This window comes from Ochotona princeps, chromosome 2, assembly GCF_030435755.1.
Source record: "Ochotona princeps isolate mOchPri1 chromosome 2, mOchPri1.hap1, whole genome shotgun sequence".
Lineage (NCBI taxonomy): Eukaryota > Metazoa > Chordata > Mammalia > Lagomorpha > Ochotonidae > Ochotona > Ochotona princeps.
Window position 1 is genome coordinate 166,703,096 of NC_080833.1, and position 23,937 is coordinate 166,727,032.

Genomic DNA, 23,937 nt, shown 5'->3' on the forward strand with positions numbered 1-23,937 from the left:
TTTAAGGCCTAGTGATGTAAGAGGAAAGAGAAAGGACAGTGGGCCTTGAAAATTCAATGTTTGTCACTTTATCCATATGATGTAAAATGCATGTTCAGCCAGATACTTCAGAATATCCAGTTTTTCACTCAGTGTTTTTCTCTATAATTTTACTGTCGGGACTGGCATTGTGGCACATTAAGTTAAGCTGTCGTCTGTAGTGCCAGGATCCCATATGGGCACTGGCTCGAATCCTGGCTGTTCCACTTCTGATCCAACTCCCTGATAATACACCTGGGAAAGCAGTAGAAGATACCCAAGGGCTTGGTCCCTGGCCACTCACACGAGAGACCCAGACCGAGTTCCGGTCTCCAGGCTTCAGCCTGGCCCAGCCCCTACCATTGCGGTCATTCAAGAAGTGAACTATGGATAAAGAATTTTTTTCTCTCTCCCGGCTGCCCCATGTGTCTCCCCAGCTCTCTTTCTCTGTTGCATATGCTCTTGCTTTCTTGTGTGTGTGTGTGTGTGTGTGTGTGTGTGTGTGTGTGTGTGCGTGCACACACTCTTCCCCCTCTCTGTAACCCTGTCTTTGAAATACATCTTTAAAAACAAGTGAGAAAAAAAATTAGTCAGCAAACATAGAACATCTTTTTTTTAGGAAGGAGAGAAAAACATAGTTCATATTGTTATTTACAACATAAGCTTAAGATTATCTGGGTTTTTTTTCTTACTGGTTTCTATATTTGTATGTTATTTCTCTTATTATTTTATGTTATATGTTATTTAATGATATGTTATTTAAAAGATCTAGTCTTTTTCAGGATTTTGAAATTTTTTTGCTGTTTTTAGGTTCCGTCCTAAAGATTTTTTTTTTCCTTTTTTAATTTTGCTTAAATTTAATCTTCAACATTGTTTACACAGTTGAGAGGGAGGCAAGCCCATGAGGGCCTCCAAACGGAGGAAGATGAGTAGGACACGTGCCTGAATTCTCCCTTTTTCTCCTCCTGTGTCCACAGGGGAGGAAGGGAACAGGGCTGCTTGCCATCAAACCGCATCAGCACCCAGGGATGGGGGGTGGTCATTGGATTGCACCTTAGAGACCCTGATGTGAGGAAGAGTATTCTAAGAGTGTTACTTGAGTGATTTTGATAATTCTGAGAAGTTGTTGGTTTCGTTACTCCAAGACTGAGAAAATCTTTCCAGGGTCTGTTGGTTGGTTGACTAAGTCCACCTCAGTGTCCATGTCCTGAAGGATCCCGATGCTTACAGTGTGTGTTTATTCTTAAGCCGGTACTTCTGAAAGGGATTTGAACAGTTTTGTTGCTCTTTGTTGGTAATTGAGATCAATTTAACGTATCAGCTCTTACATGAATAAAAAACACAAGGAATTTTATGATTTGTGATGCCCGTTTTAATAGGAAAAGCAGTACTCATATTTCCAGTTGGTAGATTTGTAGCTAACTGTACAGTGATGATTTCAAGATAACTAGATATAAATGTCAAATGATGGGCAGAACACATTCCAGTAGTTACAAAGTGCAAATTAAAGCAGTTATTAAGTGTCATTCTTTTATGGCTGGATGGACTGGTTTTCAGTATCTGTTTTTGGTGAATATATGGGAAAGGGTATACTTTTGGTGGAAGGTAAATCGGATGATGTGTTAGAAGAGTAGTTGGGTACCATGTAACAGCATTAGAACTGGACACAGCTCTTTAACCACATACCCTGCTCTTTCGTCACTAGTCTGCATTTGTGTAAAAGTGTGCTTGCAAAGACAAGTCCTTGTAATAAAGGAGAAATTATAAATATTCTGAGCTTACATCTGCATAAGCATGAGTTAATAAGTTATTTTATGATTTTTACTAGAGAAAAACAAAAGCAGGAACAGGTCTCCATGTGGCAACAAGGAAAGATGTGCTCAACATATTACAAAGTAGAGCAAAAAATATTAGAACACTCTTGTGTATGAACTCATTTTGTTTAGAAATAAACCTGCGTGCATTTGATTTGATGCCTGGAAACAATTTGGGTGTTTAATATTTTGCCCTTTTCTTAAAAACAGCTTTTAGAAATTAACTGGACAGGACTGACTAATCTTCTGGATATCCCTGGATTAAAGTAAGTGTTTTCTGGGGTCCTTTTACAGTTAGCTTGTTGGTGATGTAATCTGTGTTTTTAGTGCCATAAAGGAACATGATAACCTTTTAGACCCGTGACTTGCCAAGTAGAATTAAGCCTTCTCAATAAATTCTCATGAAAAATGAGTAGAGAGAGTATATTTGGACTTTGTTCTTAGAACTACATATTAAAACACTACTTGAGTCCAGTTAAGCTAAAGTGAACTGGTTTATGAGTGCTTTAGACTAAATTGCTAACCCTTTATTAGCTTTTTGTTAATTATAAGGCATCTTTGCAGTCTTGGTATATTAGAAAAGTAGAGGCCTCTTGACCTCTTAATATTCAATAAATTAATTTTTGAATTTGGTTTTTATTATTTTCCCATAAACAATAAAGAAAACTTTGAAAGTAAATATGTTCTCCAAGATGTATTCTTACGATATTCTTCCCAGGCCATTGCTCACCCTCGCCTTTCTTCCTTGAAGGAGTAGGGGTCAGGTCATTGTGGACCTGGTGGCTTGTAGAACTGCTCTAGTAACTAGGTGTGAGAGATGAGGAACTTGTCCCCACAAGTCTGTGCGGACTTCTTTCATTTAGTGTCTACAAAGCAATACAAATATCCTAAAATAAACATCTGAAACCAAGAGGGACGCATACCTCCTATGCGGAAGGTGGAGCTGTTCTAGGTGAGTGACATCCATATCACAAATGGTGGACCCAATGCATTCCTCACTCTGCTGAGTACAGCCTGGAGGAAATGTCTTCTCCCTCCCCCGCCACTTCCCATCAGAAGGGACACTGTGTCTCTGTGCTTATCTTCCAAGACTAATGACCCTTATCCCTGGCAACTTTAGACTGTACAGCAGATCAGAAGAAATGTTGGCTTCAAGTAGGCCCAGTTGTGTCAAACCAGAACAACAACCCCTGCCCCCAGGAAAATAATAAGAGACATGACGAGAGGAAAGAGCATGCAAAGTAACTGGACTCTAGGGCCCTCCTCCCTGTCTTCGAAGACACTGATCCTCACTATTTGCTGCGAGGCTTCCAGGAGGTACCCCCTCCACGTCTCACTTCCTGCCAGTAGAAAATTATCACCCCGTGTCCTCCAGTTAAGCAGAAAGAGAGGAATGGACAGCCACTCCTGAAAAAACAATAATGCACAAATAACTCTAGGTGCATGATTGTGGCATGTTCATATTCTCAATCAGCTGATGTTAGCAAATAACGAACTAGGTCTTCATCTAGATTGTATTGAAATCATGAAATGGAAAAGTCTCCAAATTACATTGTCTAAAATTCCCTTTAGCACTTTCTCATATTGTGCCGGTATTAAGGCCAAATGGCTGGCAGTAGTTTCTATGTCTAAATAGTCAAAACCCTCTGATGCATATAGGCCAGCACTGATTCTGTCCTGAATGAGGCCTGAGCCCTTGGAAGAATGCAGCAGTAATTCCGTGTGCTCATCTCGCGTCCTACACAGAGTGAGAGATCCAGAGAGCAGAGGAGGTGCAGGTAAATAAGAACCCAAGCAGGCCCGTGACAGGGAAACAGCATGCACTCAACACCCCCCAAAAAAGGAAGGAAAGGAAAGAAAAGGGTGTGGATGGTAACTGCTTTGGGCAGACCTGTTAGTTACCACCAAATGGAAAATTTTGAAATTTTATAACCTAAATTTAGTTTTGCAGGAATGCATTACTTATTGGTTAAAGTCACATATGGTTCAGTGAATTTTTCTTCCCTAAAATAGCTAAGAGTTAAATTATGACAGCTTGGTTTAAAACTATTTTTTTTTTCCTGCTGATTACCTGAGTATTTGTTTATGCCTCTGAAATGGCCATTGGAAATTTTGTTACATTAGAAGGGAAAAGTTAGAACTTGAATAATCTGAAGCTTAATCATAATAAAAGGCTTTTTAAGGTACTGTTGTTTACTGAATATAGAAAATTAGTGCTGTCTTTAAAAAAGATGTTTTGGGGGAAAATGTAACTTTAAAGGATTTGTTTAAGTATTCTCTAGGATTCTTGGTCATAGCCAACAATCTCAGATGATGTTCAAACAGTAATAAGTGATATTTTTCAGAGGCAGTTTTGTCACTTATCCAGCCGATAGGCATTGAGTGCTTACTCTGGGCCAGTGTCCGAAAGGGACAGTCATGTCAACTCCTGAGCTGGAATGTTCTCTGAGGGTTCTCTGAGGGATTTCAGTTGGGTGTTGGTGTGGCAGTGGCGCTCTGTCCAGCTCTCCTCTCCAGCAGCCTGTGAGTGTCCACTTGGCTTTGCATCCCCTTGTGGTTGAGCAAGAACCTTTTTCCCCAGGGTGAACTAATGTATGCCAACCTAAACAGAGTCATAGTTCTGCTGATCACCTTTGGGTCTTGTGTACTCCTAGAGCAGGCCTGGGGAATGTCCAAGCCAAGGCAACAGCATGAGCCAGGACTTGAAACTCAATAAATTTATAGCAAGCTAAATTTTTAAATTTTTTTAATTTTATGATACAATTCTATAGGCTGTGGAATTTCCCCTTGCGCCCTCCCCAACCTCTTTCTCCCCCATGGATTTCCCCCAAGTTTTAACAATAGTATAGTCCTTCATAAGCAATCATAAGTCCATCATTCTGCTATCCAAGTATATCCTGACACTGCAGGTATGGACAATTTCAGACAGTCCAGATTCCTGTTGTCAAGCAGGCTAAATTTTTTTAATAAGATTTATTTTCTTATTTGAAAGGCAGATTTACAGAGAGAAAGAAACAGAGAGAGGAAAGGATCTTCCATCTGCTGATTCACTCGCCAAATAGCCACAATGGCCAGAGCTGAGCTGATCTGAAGCCAGGAGCCAAAAGCTTCTTCTGGATCTCCCATGTGGGTACAGGGTCCCAAGAACCTGTACCAACCTCCACTGCTTCCCAGGCTATAAGCAGGGAGTTGGATGGAAAGTGGAGCAGCCAGGACACAAACGGGCACCTCTATGGGATGCTGGTTCTTGGAGGTAGAGAATTACTCCTGTAGGGCCACAGCTTCAGCCCCAGCAGGCCAGTTTTGAATGTGATAATTTTGTATTGACCTATGAATGACATTATAGATATTCTAATGGCACTTGTGAATGGATGCTATTTAGCCAGTTGAAGCAAAACTGTACACAGTTAAGTGAGGAAAAGAAACAGTTTAAAGTCTGGGTTGTGGAGGAGCAGGCAAAGCCACCTGCTGCAGCACTGGTATCCCATATGGATGCTGGTTTATGTCCCACTGCTCCATGAACCTTTTGAAGTGTCCTCACATATAGTTATGTAAATTTTATATATCATTTTTATGCAATTTTTACATGGTAAACTATACATACTTAAAATTGGGATAACTAGTTCTCAGATTATCAGTCAGATCAATTAGCTACAAAAAGCTTTATGCTAAAAGAAAAAAAATAATCACCATGAATCTGACATAATGAAATCTTGCCCAGGCTTTATTAAATGACATTCTGTGGTCACTGATCAGAAAAGAGAGCCAGAGGTCAGCCTGGGCAGTTCAGGTGACAGCAGGCATCCACAGTGGTGGCAACCTGCTTGTGGAGAGTTCCTGGGCCGGTCAGTGCCAATGCCCCGGACTCGACCCGTGGGCACCGCTGCCACATGGTGACCAAGTCCTACCTGCTGGCCGCCTGGTAGCAAGCTCTAGGGTTTTTAGGGTGTGTAATTGCTGCCTGGGGACATCCAGGGATAAGGCCAGTGTGAGTAGGTGAGGGATGAATTCTGGGTGATTCCTAGCGATGGGGTCATGGAACTTGCTTGCAAGCCTGGGGACTGAAATCTTAGGGGTTGGAGGGGAGATTCCACAAGTTCTATTTAGGCCAGACTGATTCACCAACCCACATGGGAATCCTGAGATAGGCTATTAGCATAAAGCATCACTGACTGCCACACACCAGTCCACAAAAGCTAAGTCTGGGGGCCTGTCTGACAAGGCTAGGTACCAGTACCTGACTAAGTAGCAGAATAGGGGATGGGTCACACTTGGCAGGATCAGGACACTAACCAACACGTGACAGAACCAGATCTGGGGGTAGATTCTCTGGGGGAAGTGTGGGCCCAACCCTGTGGAAATACAAGTCCCACTGGTTAGCTTGTTAGTTGGGTTGGTGATGGGCTGAGCTAGGTGTGACCATGGAACCTGCCATCACTTACGAGTAAAGGAACAACAGTCTGGGCAGGTCAAGGCTAGACAGAAAGGCACCCGTCAGTATGTGTGTGGGCTGGATAGTAGGTTGGTTGGGTTGAACTAGGCTTCAATGCCCATTGACATGTGCGAGAGCTAGATGGGATGTGGGGCAGACTGAACAAGTCTGTGGTACATAGTGGCAAGCATGGAAACCAGGGTAGGGGGCAAGCCTGGTGGGGGTTATCTGGAGTCACCCTGACCAGACTATAGCTCCCACTGATTTGCATAAAGGCCTAGTGTGTGCTGGGCAAAATCAGGCTGCACTGCCACACCCATTGGTTCGCATGGAAGACAGGTCTGGAAACAGAACTGACCCAGCAATTGCAACAACCAGCATATGCATGAGCTGATCGGGGCAGCGGACGGTGCTGGGTCCTGTACTAGCAAGCACACACAAGAATCAGGTCTGGGATCACCTCAGATGAAGTTTCCCTGGGGATCCCTCAAACTGAACTGCTCATCTCAGAATCCCAACCATGAAGAGACTAGGTCAGCCAGTGGATTCTGAAGAGATTTCATCGCGCTTGGAGCAGCAAGATTGGCAGCAATTCACAACTGTTGAACTATCAAAACTGCATGAGCAGTGCCCTCAGAGCATGCGCCATTCAAGACCTGGGATAGATGGGTGGCTGAGTGGGGCTTTTCCCTTTATCTTGTACCTTGCCCTGGATACAGAAAAAAATATATATTAATGTGGAAACAATGGTCTTACCCACTTTGTAGCCCTTGACCCTTTGTGTCCTAATCAACTATGTAAAGATTACCAAGAATTAAAAAGAAAAGAGAGCCATGGATGACGTTAGGAGAAGTACACGAGTTACACAGATTGTGGCCATCCTTATGATGAAATCATTTTCAGTGACGAGCTCTGGATTGATCATTGGTGACGTAAGAAAGGATGAGAACCATGACAGAAGCGGAAGTGAAGGCGAAGAACAGCCGTGGTTCTGATGCACGCAGCGGGAAAGGAAGACGAGTGTTCCCGCAATGGCCAGTACTGTGTCATGGCAACGGCAAGGAGATTGTTCCAAACATTCAGTCAAGTAGACAGGCTCACAGCTTCAAAAGGTTTTTCTCTGTAAACATGACCAGGGGAGAACAACAGAATCAGGAAAGTTTTGGCATTAAGAACTATCAAGGACGGGCTGATGCCTTCCTTAATGACAGAGTGTTCCTGCCTGCCGGCTGGACTCTCCTTGGAGGCACTTAGCAGTGATGTCTATATTTTTGATTTTTGTCCCGTGTTAACCTAAAAGATCCTTAACGTAAAGCATCACCTATCCTTGTATATGAACCTTGTCTTGCCATGTGGCTTTGTCACTGAGTGATGACAATGGTACTATTCTCTGTGTGAATCATTTTAACAGCTAAAAAATATTGGCAAAAGTAAGATTCTTTTAAAATTCACATTTCAGGTAAAGGTGTTCTGTAGCAGTGAAATTTGGGTTGATGCATGCTTTGCAAAGCGCTACCAAATGGGCATTATTTCATTCTCACACCTCAGGAAGAGGCAGAAAATATGGGAACAATGTGTTTGTTCCTTTAGTCTGTGCAGCTTTATCTGTGCTACTATGTGGTAGTATGTAGACGTTCAACAATTAGTACCGAAAGAAAGCCTTTGATAATGTGTGGAGAGAGAGCAAACTAAATCCTATTTCACTGGGAACCAATGTATAGCAACAGGGAAAATTTTTACATGTAGATTAACATGGGCTGGGTTAAGTAATGCTACCATATTCTCTCTATTTTTATATGTTTGAATATTAATTCAGTGAAAGGTTTCTTATGTAGTATTAATCTATGATAATTACATAGAATAAACTATTTAGGAAATTATGGAATGTTGCTAAAATTCTACTTTGTGTTCTGAAATTAAATGCTATGTTGTAGTGACTGTAGTAGTATCAACTTCAGTATTGAAATGCTGGCTTTAACTATCATATTGGAGAAATTACATTTAGACAACTCCTGCCCTGTGGATGGGTTATTGTATCACGTTGCATTTGTTTGAAATGGGGCCGCAAGTGTTGGTATGCCTGATTGTTTGTTCTTTTTCCTTCCCGACTGACAGTGGTTTATCAGATACTATCATTTTGGATATCATATCAAACTATCTGGTGCTTCCCAATCGAATCACTGTTCCTCTTGTCAGCGAAATTCAAATAGCTCAGTTACGGTTCCCTATACCAAAGGTAAGCCTGTGTTAGAATCCACTAACATTAAGAACAGATATTGAAGGCATTTCAAATGGCTGTTGGATCTCTCCTAACAGCTAAACTTGCTGCGTTCCCTTGATGTAGCGATCTGAACCACCCTGCTTAGATCCTGAAGCCTGCCTCGGAAACTTGAGGGTGGTTCTTCTACCTCGGTCATGTTCTTGACAGGTGCTTATGGGGAGTAAATTCTGCAAATGTTACTGCAAGTCACACGTGACAGCTGTGAACAGCACAGATGCCTTTGTTATCTCAGCACATTTTACATTCGTCTTTATTAAAATTTAACAGCTCTCGGAAATGAGTGCCAGTTGATTATGAAAAGAACCTTGAATAATGATTTGTATAGATTTTCTCTTGTATATTTGCATACAACTGGAGAGTCACTCATATGAGTAACATAGCAGAAGAAATACTGTTTAGCAGTTGGTTAGGTCACATGGAAAGCACCAAACGGGTAGTGGCAGCTTCACGTTTGTCAATGGGTCTCTTGGCATGGCTGGATCCCAGTGTCTTCCTCTGTGTATTGCAGATGCTACCTAGCACACAAGTCACTTGATCTAACCAAAGGTTGTGAAGATTTCCTGGTCAGGAGCATGAAATTCCTTCTTGATCAGGAAGCAGTGATCGTAGTGGGTTACCTCAGCCACCTGAGTGTCGACTCCTAATCTGTATAATGGATCTGGACTTTGTACTCCCAAAGTCAAATCAATAGTACCGTCATGGTATTGCTGCCTGCAGGAAGCTAGAATCAGAAATGTAGCCAAGACGCAAACCCAGGAATGTGAGCTTCCCACATGGTGCCCCAACCACTGCACCAAAATCCAATTAGTCATTCTTATATATTATTGTTAAGATTTCTTAGTTATTTGAAAGGCAGAATTACAGCAAAGAAAGACATCTTCCATCGGCTGGTTTCACTCCCCAAAAGACTAAAACATCCATGGCTGAGCCAAGTGGAAGCCAAATGCCAAAAGATTTATCCTGATTTGTCTCATGAGTTCAGGGGCCCAAGCACCTGGGCTATCTTCTGCTGCTTTTCCCTGGCCATTTGCAGAGATCTGGATCACAAGTGGAGAACCTGGAACTCGAGCCAGTGCCCATAGGATGTCAACCCTGTAGGCAGCAACATAACCCACTGCACCACAGTACTGGCTCCCTCCACTTTCAGTTTAATTCCCTGCTAATGTGGATCTTGGAAGGCACTGGGTACTGGGGTTCCAGTCCCAGCTGCTCCACTCCCAGTCAGACCCCTTGCTCATGTGCCTGCAGAGGAAGCTGGCATCACAAGTGCTTGAGCCCTGCCACTCACACGAGAGACAGGTGCAGCTCTTAGTTCCTGGCTTTGGCCAAACATTGCCTATCGCAGCTGTGTGGGGAGGAACCAACACACGAAAGAGGAATCTCTCTGTGTGTGTGTGCACATTTTTCTAACTCTGCCTTTCAGATAAATAAATTAATCTGTAAAACAAAGAAAGACATTGCTTCATTAAGCTTGATACATATAAAGGCAACGACTTTTTATGATGTATGCATCTGCAGGGGGCATGACTTGCTTGCTGATTGATTAAGGTATATCTCTGTAAAGCTCTTTAAAAAGTGAGTGAGGTCAGAATGCTACCATACTAAAAGATAAATTTCACCATCCTCGTTTGCTTTGAAAGTAATCTGAATGGGTATGTTTTTCTTTTATCGATAAAACAGCATTTATGAAATACTTCAGTGTTGTCAGTTTCTTCTGGCAAGCAGGATTACTGGCATTTTGCATTATTGTTCTAAAACTGAAATGGTGTAGTGACTGCACGTCTTTTGTGTTGGTTGTTATGATGGTGCCAGATTCTGTGCCTAGTGACCCCTTGGGCCAAGCGCAGGGTGGCAGCAGGACCTCTCCCCACCCAGGAAACCCCGGCCAGCTGTCTGTGTGGTCGCCCTACCGCGTCTCTGCCGAGGGGTCTTTATAACTGTAAAGAACTGAACTTCTGCCATCTGAAGCAGAAACATGGCACTGTCTTCTTTCGCTACTTTTGTGAATTCTCAGTGTCTGTTGCCTGGCTTTGGCTCATCTGCTGAATTGCCAGAATACACTACAAGAGAAGAAGGTTTCTGCTTTGTTATTGCTGTGCCCCAGGTCATAGACTGGGATCACCCACAAAACAGTCTTCCATTTTTGGGAAGTGTGCTGATGAATCCTCTGAATGCTTGTTTCTCCTTTCAGGGAGTTCTAAGGATACATTTTATTGAAGCTCAGGATCTTCAGGGCAAAGATACTTATCTTAAGGGACTCGTCAAGGGGAAGTCAGATCCCTATGGGATTATCCGAGTTGGCAACCAAATCTTCCAAAGCAAGGTCATAAAAGAGAACCTTAGCCCAAAGTGGAATGAAGTATACGAGGTAAGCTGTTCCTTGTCGTCCTTGGCATGGTGAGTGAGCGCGGAGCAAAGCATCTCAAGTCTGATTCCAGTCTGTTCACATCAGCATGTTTAGGATATCATTTAAATATTTCTGGTGTAATTGCCCACCTTTGAGAGAATATTATTCCTTCTTTTCTATCCTACAATATTCTTGTAATGCCACCTCCTAGGATTTTGAACTTTAATTGCACATTTCTATCATAGTGAATAATTGGCAAAACATTTTATAATATGGATAGCCTTTACTAATTATAAAACGTTGGATGTGGTTGTTAACACACATAAACACATACAAAAATGAGGTGAATTATGTCGTTCCTTGCAAGCATTTCATGTCAACGACGAGAGTTCTACATGACTTTTAGTAACTGTTTCTCTCAGAGACATTTACCTATCTAGAGAGGCCTAGGCCATTCAGTTCAGCTTTATAACCAGTGCTGTTCAAGTGCAGTGTGAATGCGTTTTCCCTACACTTGACCCAAATTTTCCCCAGGTAAAGCTCTTCAACATGTAGTTGCTGAATCAAAGTTACGAGTTTTAAAGTTTGAAATGTTTTCATAGAATTACTCTTCAGAATAGAATGCGCTTTGTACTCCACCAGCTTCCCATTCTGTGTTCCTTTCAATCTTGTCCCTTCTCAGTTTCTTACACTGAATGGTAGTAAGTAATAATTTAGGATTATTTCAAATCTGGCACCTGATTAGGGCCACTTCAGGACAAGAGTTACAGATTGCACAAACTTTAGTCTGTCTCAAATCTTAAATCTGGCTTGTAAGTTGACGTCCTGTAACACTATCTTAGGGTGACTGAACTTGACCCATTGGAGATGTAATCCCAGATAAATGGACAGAATACACTGTTGCTGTGTGAGAGGAGAGTATTTCAGAGTAATCAGGCTACCAAAAGTATGTGTGGTATGACAGTAGGAAAACTTACCTGTGTTAAAATGATTCACTGTGAGAAGGAGCCCATGTGGTATTTACACTTGCCGTGATGCTCAGGACGTGACTGTTCGTAAAAATGCAGTAACTATTAACCATTCATTTTCCAGGCTTTAGTCTACGAACATCCTGGACAGGAGTTAGAGATTGAGCTCTTTGATGAAGATCCAGACAAGGATGACTTTCTGGGAAGGTAAGTAGAACTCTTCCTGGCTGTTTGGAAACATAGGCTTTTTTTTACATTTTAATAATCATTCTTTAAAATTTTAGATATATTTATATAATGTGTATTTTAGTGTATTTTCAATATGTAACATTTGTTTTGCCTCAGATTTCCTAAACTATTTTTGTTTTTCAAAAATGTCATGTTAAAGAGAAGAAAAATTCCTACATCTGTGTTGTCCATTACATTAGCCACTGGCCACATATAGCTACTTCAGTTAATTAAAATTCATCAAATTAAAATTTATTTATTTTCATATTTGGCATTTTATTTAAAATGCTGAATATTTACATGTAAAATCTGCTCTCTGAGTGGAGATTTCTTGTGAACAGCTTTGCTGTAGATGATGAAAGCTTGTGTTCTTAACATTTTCAGTTTGTTGGAATACAATAGCTTACACTAGGCCTACATACCAAGAAAATGAAGTTTTGATTTGCTTACTTCAGTTGGACTACATGAGTTGAAAGGATGAAACTTTAAATAATATGCTCTACCTAAAAAAATGTATTATTTAACCTAGTTATCATTTAACTGAATTTATTATGGCAAAAGCAAAATGCATGGTTAGATGACCCAAGAGAGTACTGTCTGTCTCATCAAGAAATAGTTTTGATGTTGCACCCTGACTTCAGAGTTCGTAAAGCTGAAATAGACAACAGGGAGCAAGTGAGAGCAGGACAGTGATCAGATTTCTGTGTATTCCAGTAAAACCAGGGTGTGGATTAGATTATTGGAGATGATTGAAGACCAGCAAGCCAATTAGGGTACTGTTGTCATAGTCCAAAATTGAGAGACTCCACTGAAACATGGATTGTAGGGCCAGAGTCTGGGAGACTGCACTGAAACACAGATTGTAGGGGCAGAGTCTGGGAGACTGCACTGAAACACAGATTGTAGGGGCAGAGTCAGAGACTCCGCTGAAACATGGATTGTAGGGGCAGAGTGGGGACACTGCACTGAAACATGGATTGTAGGGGCAGAGTCAGAGACTACACTGAAACATGGATTGTAGGGGCAGAGTGGGGACACTGCACTGAAACATGGATTGTAGGGCCAGAGTCAGAGACTACACTGAAACATGGATTGTAGGGGCAGAGTGGGGACACTGCACTGAAACACAGATTGTAGGGGCAGAGTCAGAGACTACACTGAAACATGGATTGTAGGGGCAGAGTGGGGAGATTCCACTGAAACATGGATTGTAGGGACAGAGTTGGGGAGGCCACACTGAAACATGGATTGTAGGGGTAGAGTTGGGAGACTGCAAGAAAAGGTAAGAGTATGGTCAGTGAAGGTTGCTTCTGGCTTCTGTTGGGGGGTGTTAATGTTCTTAGAAATACAGAAGGATTGTTCAAAGGGAAGTGGAATTTGCTTGCTCTTGAGTGTGCTGAGCAAGAGGCTTCTGGGGAGCTTATCTAATGCGGGTCTAGAGCTCAGGAGCAGGAATAGAAAAGCTATAAGAGTTACAACTCAAGACTCAACTACTCATGTAACTGCTGAGTGCATAGTGTTGAGGACAGAGCTGGGGACCAATTAAATATTCCTGTTACATACCGTGCCGTGGCCATTTTTGTGCTTGTTTTATATCTCTAGCCTGAATGGGCCAGACTCAACATTTGGACCTCACAAACACTGCTCTTTTTCTTTCTCTCAACACTCCATTACAAGCTGGAGGGCGCTTTTGGAAGAACAGTCCGTCTGTTGCTAAATTACATCGCAGTTTATTGCATTTCTGGAGTACTTGGTCATAGACAAATACTTAAGGTTATTTCAATAGTAAGAAATGTGTTTCTATGTTCTAAAGCTGTTGTATTGTTGTTTCTATAGTCTTATGATTGATCTTATTGAAGTTGAAAAGGAGCGCCTTTTAGATGAAGTAAGTTTTCTTTGACTGTTGGTTTATTTCATGAGCATTGAGTACCTGCTGTGTGCCAGAGAAGTTATGAACCACCACGGTCACCCATCCACACAGCAGAGGAATCCTAATTAACATCATATGAGCAAATCTGATCCACCAGCATAAAGATTTTAGACCTTGTAATAGCAAAGTGAAAAGAAATTGAGTCATAATATCAGATAGTAAGTACTGAGTACCTGTATATGCTAGACATTTTTACAAATGCAAAACATGAAAATGATTTTGTCACAGACAGCTGTGATTCCTAAAGGGGTTGGGGCAGAGGTGCTGAAGAGGCCCAGTGTCGTGCAGATTTCCATGATGTCGTGGAGTTACAGAACAGATAGCGCAGTGCCATCACCAAGGCTTGTCACATGAATGATGTCAATAAATACTACAGAAACCGGCAGCAAGAAGACAGTACTTTGAACAGGGATATTTGTAGTAGAATAAAAAGTATGTAAGTGCAGAAAGTCGTGGTGGCTTCTGACAGATAATGCTGAAATGAGGCATGATTAACCTAATCAGTGTTGAGCTTTTGCTGCTTTTAAAGGAAAGCATTAATTCAAAAAGTGTTTATTGTGTATATGGTGTGTGCTGGATACTGGGTTTATAGCATTAGACAGAAAAAAAAATCCTGCTTCATGGGGTCTTTTTTTTTTATCAGTGAGCATTTAGGAACCATCTTTGTTATTAACCTACAACAATTGTACACTGTCTTATTAGTTGGTATCTGGTGATAAATAAAAACCAATACTTGCTTGAGACTCAACCTTGAGGATCAGTGTTATATTATCCCTTGAACTATAAATTCCATTTATATCCATACCTGGAAGATTTCTCCAGCACTGGTCAGCTGCATGTAAAATAGAGGTTTTGATAGTACTTATTTTCAGAGAATTTTGCTAGGATTACATGGGTTAATATTTCTAAAGCATTCACTGTGATCTGTAGTGGGCAGCACCGTGTAAGTACTAGCCCTGCTGTCATCGTCATCATCCTCATGGGTCTTCAGACAGAGGGCATAAAGCTGTATGTGATAAGATTCAGACTGTTAAAAAAAACTTAACAGAAAAAAAAAAGATTCAGACTGTTGATGCTTCACAATTAATACATAATTGATAACCTCGTGGAGGTGGTGCTTACTTTGACTTTTGGATTTCAAAGTACTTTTTCTGAACTTAAAAACATTTTCTCTTCAGTGGTTCACTCTGGATGAAGTGCCCAAAGGAAAGCTGCACTTAAAACTGGAGTGGCTGACGTTAATGCCCAATGCCTCAAACCTTGATAAGGTACTGTCAGGTATTTCCTCTTGCTCTCCAGGCACTTCTCACAACTAAGATTACCCTACTTAAACGGATGGCGCTACTTGATTTTAAAATACCATCAGAAAATTTTTCTTCTGTTGCTATACCTCACTATAGCAGTCTCTGGGATAAATTAATGATGATGAATGTTTGAAAAATGTTACAAGGTCAAACGTTTTGGAGTCGTGACTTAAGCCACCGTTTGGCTTATCCCCAGCTCTGACTGTTGAAGCTTTTGGCAAGTGAACTAGCAGATGGAAGATTCTGCCTCCCTCAGTCCTTCTCTCCCACTCTCTTGCTCTCTGTCTCGCTCCTTCCCTCCCCAGTTGCGCTCTCATTTGATCTGTCATTCTGCTCTTCAAGTAGATGAATTTTTAAAATACAGTTTATAGTCACACCTATATTGCATACTTCCTATAGTGCAGGAATTTGGAAAGCCACATATCACCTAAGTGCTTTGTTGAATTCATTTGTATGAGAAAAGTAGTCTAGTCATTTAAAGGGTATTTAATGTTTTAATTCTCTTTTTTTTTTCTTTTTTTTTTTATTATTTAACTTCATTAATTACATTGTATTATGTGACACAGTTACATAGATACTTGGGTTCTCCCACCCCTCCCCAAACCCTCCCACCATGGTGGATTCCTCCACCTTGTTGCATAACCACAGCTCAAGTTCAGTTGAGATTCCCCCATTGCAAGCATACACCAAACATAGAGTCCAGCATCTTATTGTCCAGTCAAGTTCAACGTCTTCTTAGGTATACCCTCTCTGGTCTGAAGACAGAGCTAGCAGAGTATTCTCTTTTTATTGCATGTATTGGCTGGTTTATTTCTTCCCTCTCTTACTTTGCCAAGCATATATTCTCAGGTCGTTAGCATATAGTCATGTGGAAACATGCCTGGTAAGGCGTTTTCTCCTTTCCTTTAGGTGCTAACAGACATCAGAGCTGATAAAGATCAGGCCAATGATGGTCTTTCTTCGGCATTGCTGATCTTGTATTTGGATTCAGCAAGGAATCTTCCGGTAGGTCGTGCTGTGGTAACAGCTTGGGAGCTTATTTCTGGGTTGCAGACTTTGCTTGTGGGCCACGGCTTTATTCACCACAATGTCACTTGCTCTTGTCTGGCTGTGTTTTCGTTTCACTTCCAGCACAAGAGAGCAGCAATGGGGAGCGGAACGTTAGTGGCTTCAGGTGTGCATTTTACATGCATGCGTCTTACTGGGTTTATTCATGGTTTTCAAGATTACCTGTATCCTGGCATATTTTATGAGGAAATCTCTAGCACATAGAGAAAGAAGATGACTAGTAGTTAGAAGAAAATCCTGGTGCTTAAAACTTTGCTACCCGAAGATAGAAATCGCATCTTGGAATGGGAATAAAATCTTAGAAAAGCTTTGATTACAAGCCCCAGACCGATGCTGTCTGTAGCCTGGCAGAGTGTGTGCTGCTGGTCACATGGTGATGGATGGTGCCACTGGGCAGGGCAGCTGAGCCTTCAGATACCCAGAATATTTCTGACAGTGGAAAGAAAAGGTGACACCTCCAAATTTTCTTCTGTCAGTCATTTGATAGGCTGCAGCTTAAAGGCATATGATTCTATCTGTCTACGTCAGAATTATTTTGTTCTTAGAAGATTCAGTTTTATGGGTAGTAATTATAACCAGGGAGAATACTATTAATTCAGTCAGGAGAGGTATGGGACTGTCTTCCAGCATGACACTTGACACCTGCTGTTTCAGGTAATGTCGTCATCACTATCAGAGTTATGATGTTTGATAACGTTTGAGCACCTGTCTACTTGTTCACCAGTTGGTCATTCTCTGTGTCATTGTGTCATGGCCAGTTTGTTGAAAGAAAGAATACTAAGAATACCATCCCCCAGAGACCCTGGTTTTCCCTCCCAGGATTGTCTATTGTATAATTCTTCCTCACTTATTCACTTCAGGGGATTTGTAAATAAAGAGCCTCTGTCAATATTTACTTGGTGGAGCTGGACAAAAAGATGTAAAGAAATGTTTAGCCACACCATTTTCAGTACTGCATTCTCAGCTTAACTATAAATATCTCGTGCAGAATATTCTCACTGTATGTTGGAATTCATGAAACATACATTCTGTTTCATTTAGCACCTTTCAAGGTATGGAAATTGTGCATTTACTCAAGCTTTAACCAAAAGCAAGGTTAATGGGCTTTGCTTGTTAATATGTTTATTTAAAGCTATGAAATCAAATGCCATCTTTTTCATACTGGCAGGATATAATTGTACTCTTTATTGTGTATAAATTGCATAAGGTGTATTCTTTCTTTCAGGGACAGAGTCATGACTGATTTTAACCTCATAAAGTCTTGCATTTCTCTTAAAGTATTTCCCGTTAATCTTTTGACCAGTCTTCCAGTCTAAAGTCTGTGATTGCATCTGTTACAGCTTCAGTTTGGAAAAAGTTACTTCATTATTGTTTAATCTTTCTACAGAATTTAGCGTACGGTAAAACTTTTTGCTTTTAACCACAATGTTTCTCATAAAGTCTTTTACACTACCTGATCAAAATGAATCTGTTGTACATTTCCGAATACAAGAGACTAGTGTCAGTGAATTGGCAAGAAAGAGTTAGGCCTCTCTTTAGAGCTATGTATTTTATCATGTTGTATTGAAATTTGAATAATGTCATATAAACAATTTTTTTAAAAAAAAAAAGCAAATGTGTAATTGAAGGGGGCATAGTGCATGGAGTATGCTTATGGCCACCAGAGGCAAAGAATCTTTGCGAAGCCGCTGCCCCATTGGGGTTGACGTGGGAGCGTTTGCTGAGTGGTTCTGGGGTGCTTGGCCAGAGTCTTTGCCTCTGTCTTTGCAATCCTGTTGATTTGTGCTGCTGGCGCGCGCATTGACCACAATCCACCGTTCTTTGCTTTCTCCTCCTGTCTCCACTTTCCTAAGAGTGTCTACGAGGGAAGCTTTGGGTGTGGCTACTTAAAGGAGAGGCGAGCTTCGGGACTAGTGTTTTGTGAAAATACTACCTCAGTCTATAGAGCACTATTTGTGAGTCTTCCAGTGTTCTTATTCCTTTTGTTTCTAATGGAGACTGCCAGAGTGTGGCACTTCTAATGCAACCTGCTCAGTGGTGGAATGCTGTGGCATGCTGTTTTTAATTTGTTGCATGATTCCAGTTACCATGTATTTATTTTTTGTTTTGTTTTGTTTTGTAAAATGTATCGCTGCTGTAATTTTAATAAGTACGTCTGATAATGAGATGAACACACCTAGCAAGTTGCCTTCGATCCCTAAATTGCTACTGGCCCATGAAACATATTTTACAAAATCTTTTGTGGAAGAAATGCATCCATAATGATTAAAATGTATTTTCTTGTGGTTCATCTCAACGTGAGATGTAAATATTTCTTATTCTTTCACAAACTTTTCATCAATCTACTTTCTCCTCCTGATCAAACATAAAAGTGTTAGAGGCTCAGCTTTCTTAAAAATGTACTCTTTTCAGTCTACTGTCAGTTTCCCAGGGACATGGTCATATGAAGATAGAAATTCCTGTCTTTTTCATGAAAATATGCCCTCTCCTACATGGCTGAATGAGAGCTCCTAAGGGGAAGAAAGCTGTATTGCATTTATGATTCAGTTTCTTCTAAGTATTTTCCTGGTGTGGTAATTAAGCATTTGCTTGTTTGGGTTTCCTTCCATCTCTTTCCCCATGCCTTTCTATCTGGGGTTTTCATTCCTGGTACTCTTCTTGATGCTGTTAATAGATAACTTTTTAAACTTGCTTTGGGGTCATACAAAGCCCTTGGTAGTTTAGTCATGATTCTAGAAAAATCACTCATCAGATTTAATTCAATGATTAATGAGATTCTGAAACTCTGTGCTTTGAATCTGCTAACAGGGCAGGGCTCTACATTTCTGTAGAGTTTCCAAAAGGTTTCTACATACACTGTTGGTTTATTCTTTTTCAAAAGGGAGAGCTAGAAGGGGCTGGGGACAGTACTTGAAGAAAAAGTATTTTGTCCCCTTTTGTACATGAAGAAAATCAGAATTGTGAAGCCTTAGGGGAGCAGTGTCAGCTCACAGCTGTTTAAGGTCTTTTTTTAAAGTCAAAAGGAGCCCAGTGGCCCATTATTCTACTTTTTCTATCACTTTTTAAGAAAATTGATTTCTGCTTCTGGTATGTCTTAGTGGAGAAGTGCATTACAAATATAAAAGATAAGATTGCACTACTGTGTAAATTTTGCCCATGTAGGATCTCTCTCTCTCCCCTTCTCTCCAACCTTGCCTTTCAAGTAAATAATCATTCTTTACAATAATTAAAATATAATAAGTTTTACCCATGTATCTCCAATAACTTTCTGAGTTGCTTTTTATCATTCTACAACTGCCTCCTTTTGCTAAAACAAGCATTCTGACCTTCTATCTGAACTTTATAATTTTACTTACTGCTGTATTTGACAGACGTAGAGCTCCTGTCCACTGGTTTACTTCCTTAATGCCAGCAGTACTAAGCCAGACTGAGGCTGAATTTAAGTTTCTCACGAGGGGAGGCTGAAGCCTCGTTACTTTGAACCATCAACACTGCCTTGTGGGGTCTGCAGTAGCAGAAAGTTGGAGTCTGGAGCCACAGCTAAATATCAAACCCAGGTACTCCAATGTGGGACGCAGGTGTCTTAACCAACCTTGTAATGGCCAAGCTAAACACTAGTCCCCTATAAGGGTTTTAAAAACTGCTTTGTAATATTTAACCTGTAACATTACTAGGCTATCAAAAATAACTTTGCCTGTGCATTATAAAAACCATATACTGTAACTGATTAAAATATATACACCACATGAAAAGTTTCATAAAATAAATTTAAAGTGTTTCTCACCCATTTGTTTTCTGTATAAGTGTTTTCCCAGTCTTCCCCAATGGGCTGAGTCCATCACTATTACTAAAAGAGGGCTCAGATGCTGCCATCAAATAGCCCTATAAAAAACAACTTTAGTTTTTCAGTTTTATGAGTGCATTGCCACCAATAATCCTCATCTGGAAACATAAACCTATGGAAATGTCCTTTCTGTTGAAAATGACTTCTTTGTAACGTTGACTCTTAGAGTTGTGACCTTCCTCTGATGAAATCCTGGGCTCGGATTTCAGGCTTGAACAGGAAGGATGTTCTCTGTTCCCTGCTGACCAGCTTCAGGGTGGTAAGCTCACCCGAGGCCCCGCATTTGTCCATCACTTTGCAATAAACAGGAGGGCTCTGAGGGCTCTTCATGTACATCTGATCTAATCCTCTAATCCAAAGAACATAATTATCATTTGCAGAGAAGAAAGGCAAAGCAACACAGAGAACATAAATGACAGATATTCGGACCCTAGGCCATAGATAACAGAGCCGGGCTTGGGACTCAGCCATGTGACCCACAGGTTATATTCCTGAACCACTCATCCCCCATCCATCCATTCATCCATGTATCTATCTATCTCATCCCCTATCAATCGATCTATCTACCTATCTATCTATATCTGAGGTGAGTGGTGTTTACAATAGTGCCTTCTTTAAGTATAATAATGCTAAGTTATATAATAACTACCACCGTGAAGACCCTGAGAGGCAGTGGTGAAGCTTTGTGCCAGTTATTTTGGTTCTCAAAAGTATGCAGGTGACTATCACTATTTTAGTTTACTGTGCGTAGCCCAAGGGTGCATGGTTCACAACGTCTGAAGGCCTCACAACAGGGTACCTGCCAGGAGCACCTGAATGATCGAGGCTGTCTCACTCACAGGCCTACATACCCTTCCATAACCTCACACACCTCCTCTCACACCCTCTAACCCCACTCCACAGCCTGTCTCCTTATTTTTACTTTCATTTCTGCATGTTAGAATAATAACTATATTTAGTGCAGGCCATTATGGATCCAAAAGGGAACTTCAGGACAGCTTCTGATGATCTCTGAGGAGTGTCCTCACGCTTTAGGGCACCAGTTTCCAGGATCTCTGTGTGTTAACATCACCTACCCATGTCCAGGCTGTGTGCAGCCACAGATGCTATGGACACAGGTGTATTGAGAGCCCGTAAGCTGAATGGACAGTCAGGCCAAGGAAGGCTTTGGTATTGGATGAATTCCTGCCTGGCAGATATTCTGTCTGCTCATCTGGCCAGGTCTGCCAGTCAAGGAAGACAGAGAAGCTGGCCAGCCCTCTTTCTTCCTGGTAATACCTGCTGGTTAATTTTTTTTTAATTAAAAATCGGGTTCAAATTGTCAAATGAAGTTAACTGCAACTAAAATAATAAAATATATCATCTTAAATGTTAGTCTTAGAAGAAGCTCGTTAAACAATTCAGTCTTGCCCTACTAAGAGTAAGAAAGTAACGAACTGGGAACAATATATGTATATAAATAGGACGTAAAACCCATAATAATAATACTTTGTTTAAAGGCAGAAAAGATGTGAGATGACCTAGCCAGTTAAAGGATGGGGACAAAATAGAGAAGTCAGTCCTGTGTCTACTGTGGCATCACACTAGGAAAACAAGTAAGATATGACTTGGCTTGAGAGCAATTTGGGAAACTATGGCCCACTAGTTCGTGATTTAGATAAGACAGTTAGATATGCTTGTTATTTTAAGGAATTTATTCAGGTAGAAGATAGTAAACAATAGAATTTGCACTCATATTTTTTCAAACTCCAAGGAACAAGGGCGTAGACCGAGTAGAAGGACATGAATTATACAAGTTAAGGAGATATGTTTAGATTAAAGGTTCATTCTAAGAAAAACATGATGGGGAAGAAGAAGTTAATAGATGGCTTTTATGGTTGTTTGTGTAATTCTTGGTGGTTTTTGTTTAAGACTTTTTGTTATTCCCATGAATTTTCATATCATTAACCTTACATAACCTCCTCATGGCATGTTTTATTAACCCGTGGTATATTCATTTTCTTCTGACTTTGAAAGAGTAACCCATTAGAATTAGATCCCGATGTCTTGAAGAAGTCTACAGTTCAGAAAGCCTTAAAGGTAAACTAACAGTTTCCGTTAAGATCTCAACATTTTAAAAAACATATTGAAAGAGATGATATTTTAACTCTCATAAGTTTATTGCCAGACTACCTATTCTATTAACTGGATGTCTGGTAGGAGAAATCCTACTTCTATTACCCAAGAATTAGTAGTAGGAGAATTTAAGTCATCTTCGAAGGTAAATTTGATACAATGCCAATATGGTAGCTTTTTTTTTTACCTGTTGCCCTTAGGCAGCAATCTTTAAGGTGACTTAAATATGTGCATTTAATTGGGTCTGAAATTATGAAAATGGTAACATAGAAACTGATATAAAATCTAGGTTATTTTAAAATTCTGATTGAAAGATGTGTTTTGTGAACTGTAAATATGCATTTAAAAATCACCTCTTCCAATATGTTATATTAGGATCATCGCTGAGTCAACAGCCTCATGGTTTTTGGTGCTGCTGGGTTTGGGTGATAGATCGTTCAAGAAGCTTATAATTTCATTCAATGAGGTATATTGAAAACTAAGCTCCACTCCCTAAAACATGACATTAGCATGCATTCTCTGACTAAATTGCTCAAAGTTTTTTCTTTTAATGATGTAAAAGTTTTACTTTTCTTTCTCTAAGTTCTTTGAATATTTTAGGCTTAAGCATTTTGGAAAAGGGGATAGGATTTTAAATGAAACTATTTAAGAATTCCATCCCAAAGAAAAAGGAATGATTTTTAACACGTATCAGCTAGGAAAATAATTTTCAAGTGAAGGAAACTGGCAAAATCTTCTTAGTATAATATTTATTAAATTTTTACTACATTCTATACTAAGGAAAATAAGATGTGATTTAGTAAGGAATCACATTCCATCTTGGTCTGTTGGTCCTTGACAGGGACCCAAACACTTGAGCCATTGCTTTCCTGGGTGTATTAGCACTGATGCAGCGTCATTGGTGGTACAGCAGGGACTCGAGCAAGTGGCCTCTTAAAGCGACTGTGCCGCAGTGCCGGCTCCAGGAATCACTACTTCTAACTCCTAGTTTTTATTTGCCTGTGTCTGCTGGAGCACTGAAAGGAATTGTGTGTGCGTCCTTTCCTCTCCCAGTTCTTGGCTGTGTGAAGGTCATTGGCCAACACAACCCATTGGTTAAGAAGGAAGAGTTCAAGCTCAGATTGGGTTCAGCAGCACAACTTACAGCAAGATATTTAATTCGCAGTCTTTTTTTTTTTATAATGGAAGCGTTACCTTCTTCATTGGATTATTCACCATACTAAATAAAATACTGAATGTAAGAGTATTTGATGTAGTTAGGATAATTTCTGTATTGTGATTGGTCTGTTATGTGAGTGCTAGCCATTGAAGCCTGGCCACAAGATTCTAGAAATGCTCCCATGCCTGTTTTATGGAGCAGATTTACAAATAGAACTGTGTTGTCTCCGTAGTCACATGGCAAAAAAAAAGGGAGGTTAAAACTAAGGATGATCTGACTGAAAAGCTCATATTTCTCATATTTCTTTTATTTTTTTTTATTGTCTATGCCTTCAGCTTGTGCTGATGCATTTTAAAGACAGTCTACTCGTAGAAAACATAGTGATTTAACTTCGTTTTATGGAATCTAACACATCATCCATTTTAAGAA

The 23,937-nt window shown here is 40.5% G+C and overlaps 1 protein-coding gene across 2 annotated transcripts in view; it reads left to right on the forward strand.

The window, feature by feature from the left end:
* Positions 1-23,937, forward strand: part of ESYT2 (extended synaptotagmin 2) — a 94,923-nt gene that overhangs the window by 50,319 nt on the left and 20,667 nt on the right. The window contains exons 7-14 of one of the 2 annotated variants that reach the window (XM_058660746.1): positions 2,043-2,098; positions 8,380-8,500; positions 10,737-10,913; positions 11,985-12,067; positions 13,925-13,973; positions 15,197-15,286; positions 16,232-16,327; positions 22,251-22,313. In XM_058660746.1, the coding sequence (XP_058516729.1) occupies positions 2,043-2,098; positions 8,380-8,500; positions 10,737-10,913; positions 11,985-12,067; positions 13,925-13,973; positions 15,197-15,286; positions 16,232-16,327; positions 22,251-22,313 (735 nt within the window). The remainder of the gene's footprint in view (positions 1-2,042; positions 2,099-8,379; positions 8,501-10,736; positions 10,914-11,984; positions 12,068-13,924; positions 13,974-15,196; positions 15,287-16,231; positions 16,328-22,250; positions 22,314-23,937) is intronic. The other variant, XM_004598640.3, reaches the window with a different exon arrangement.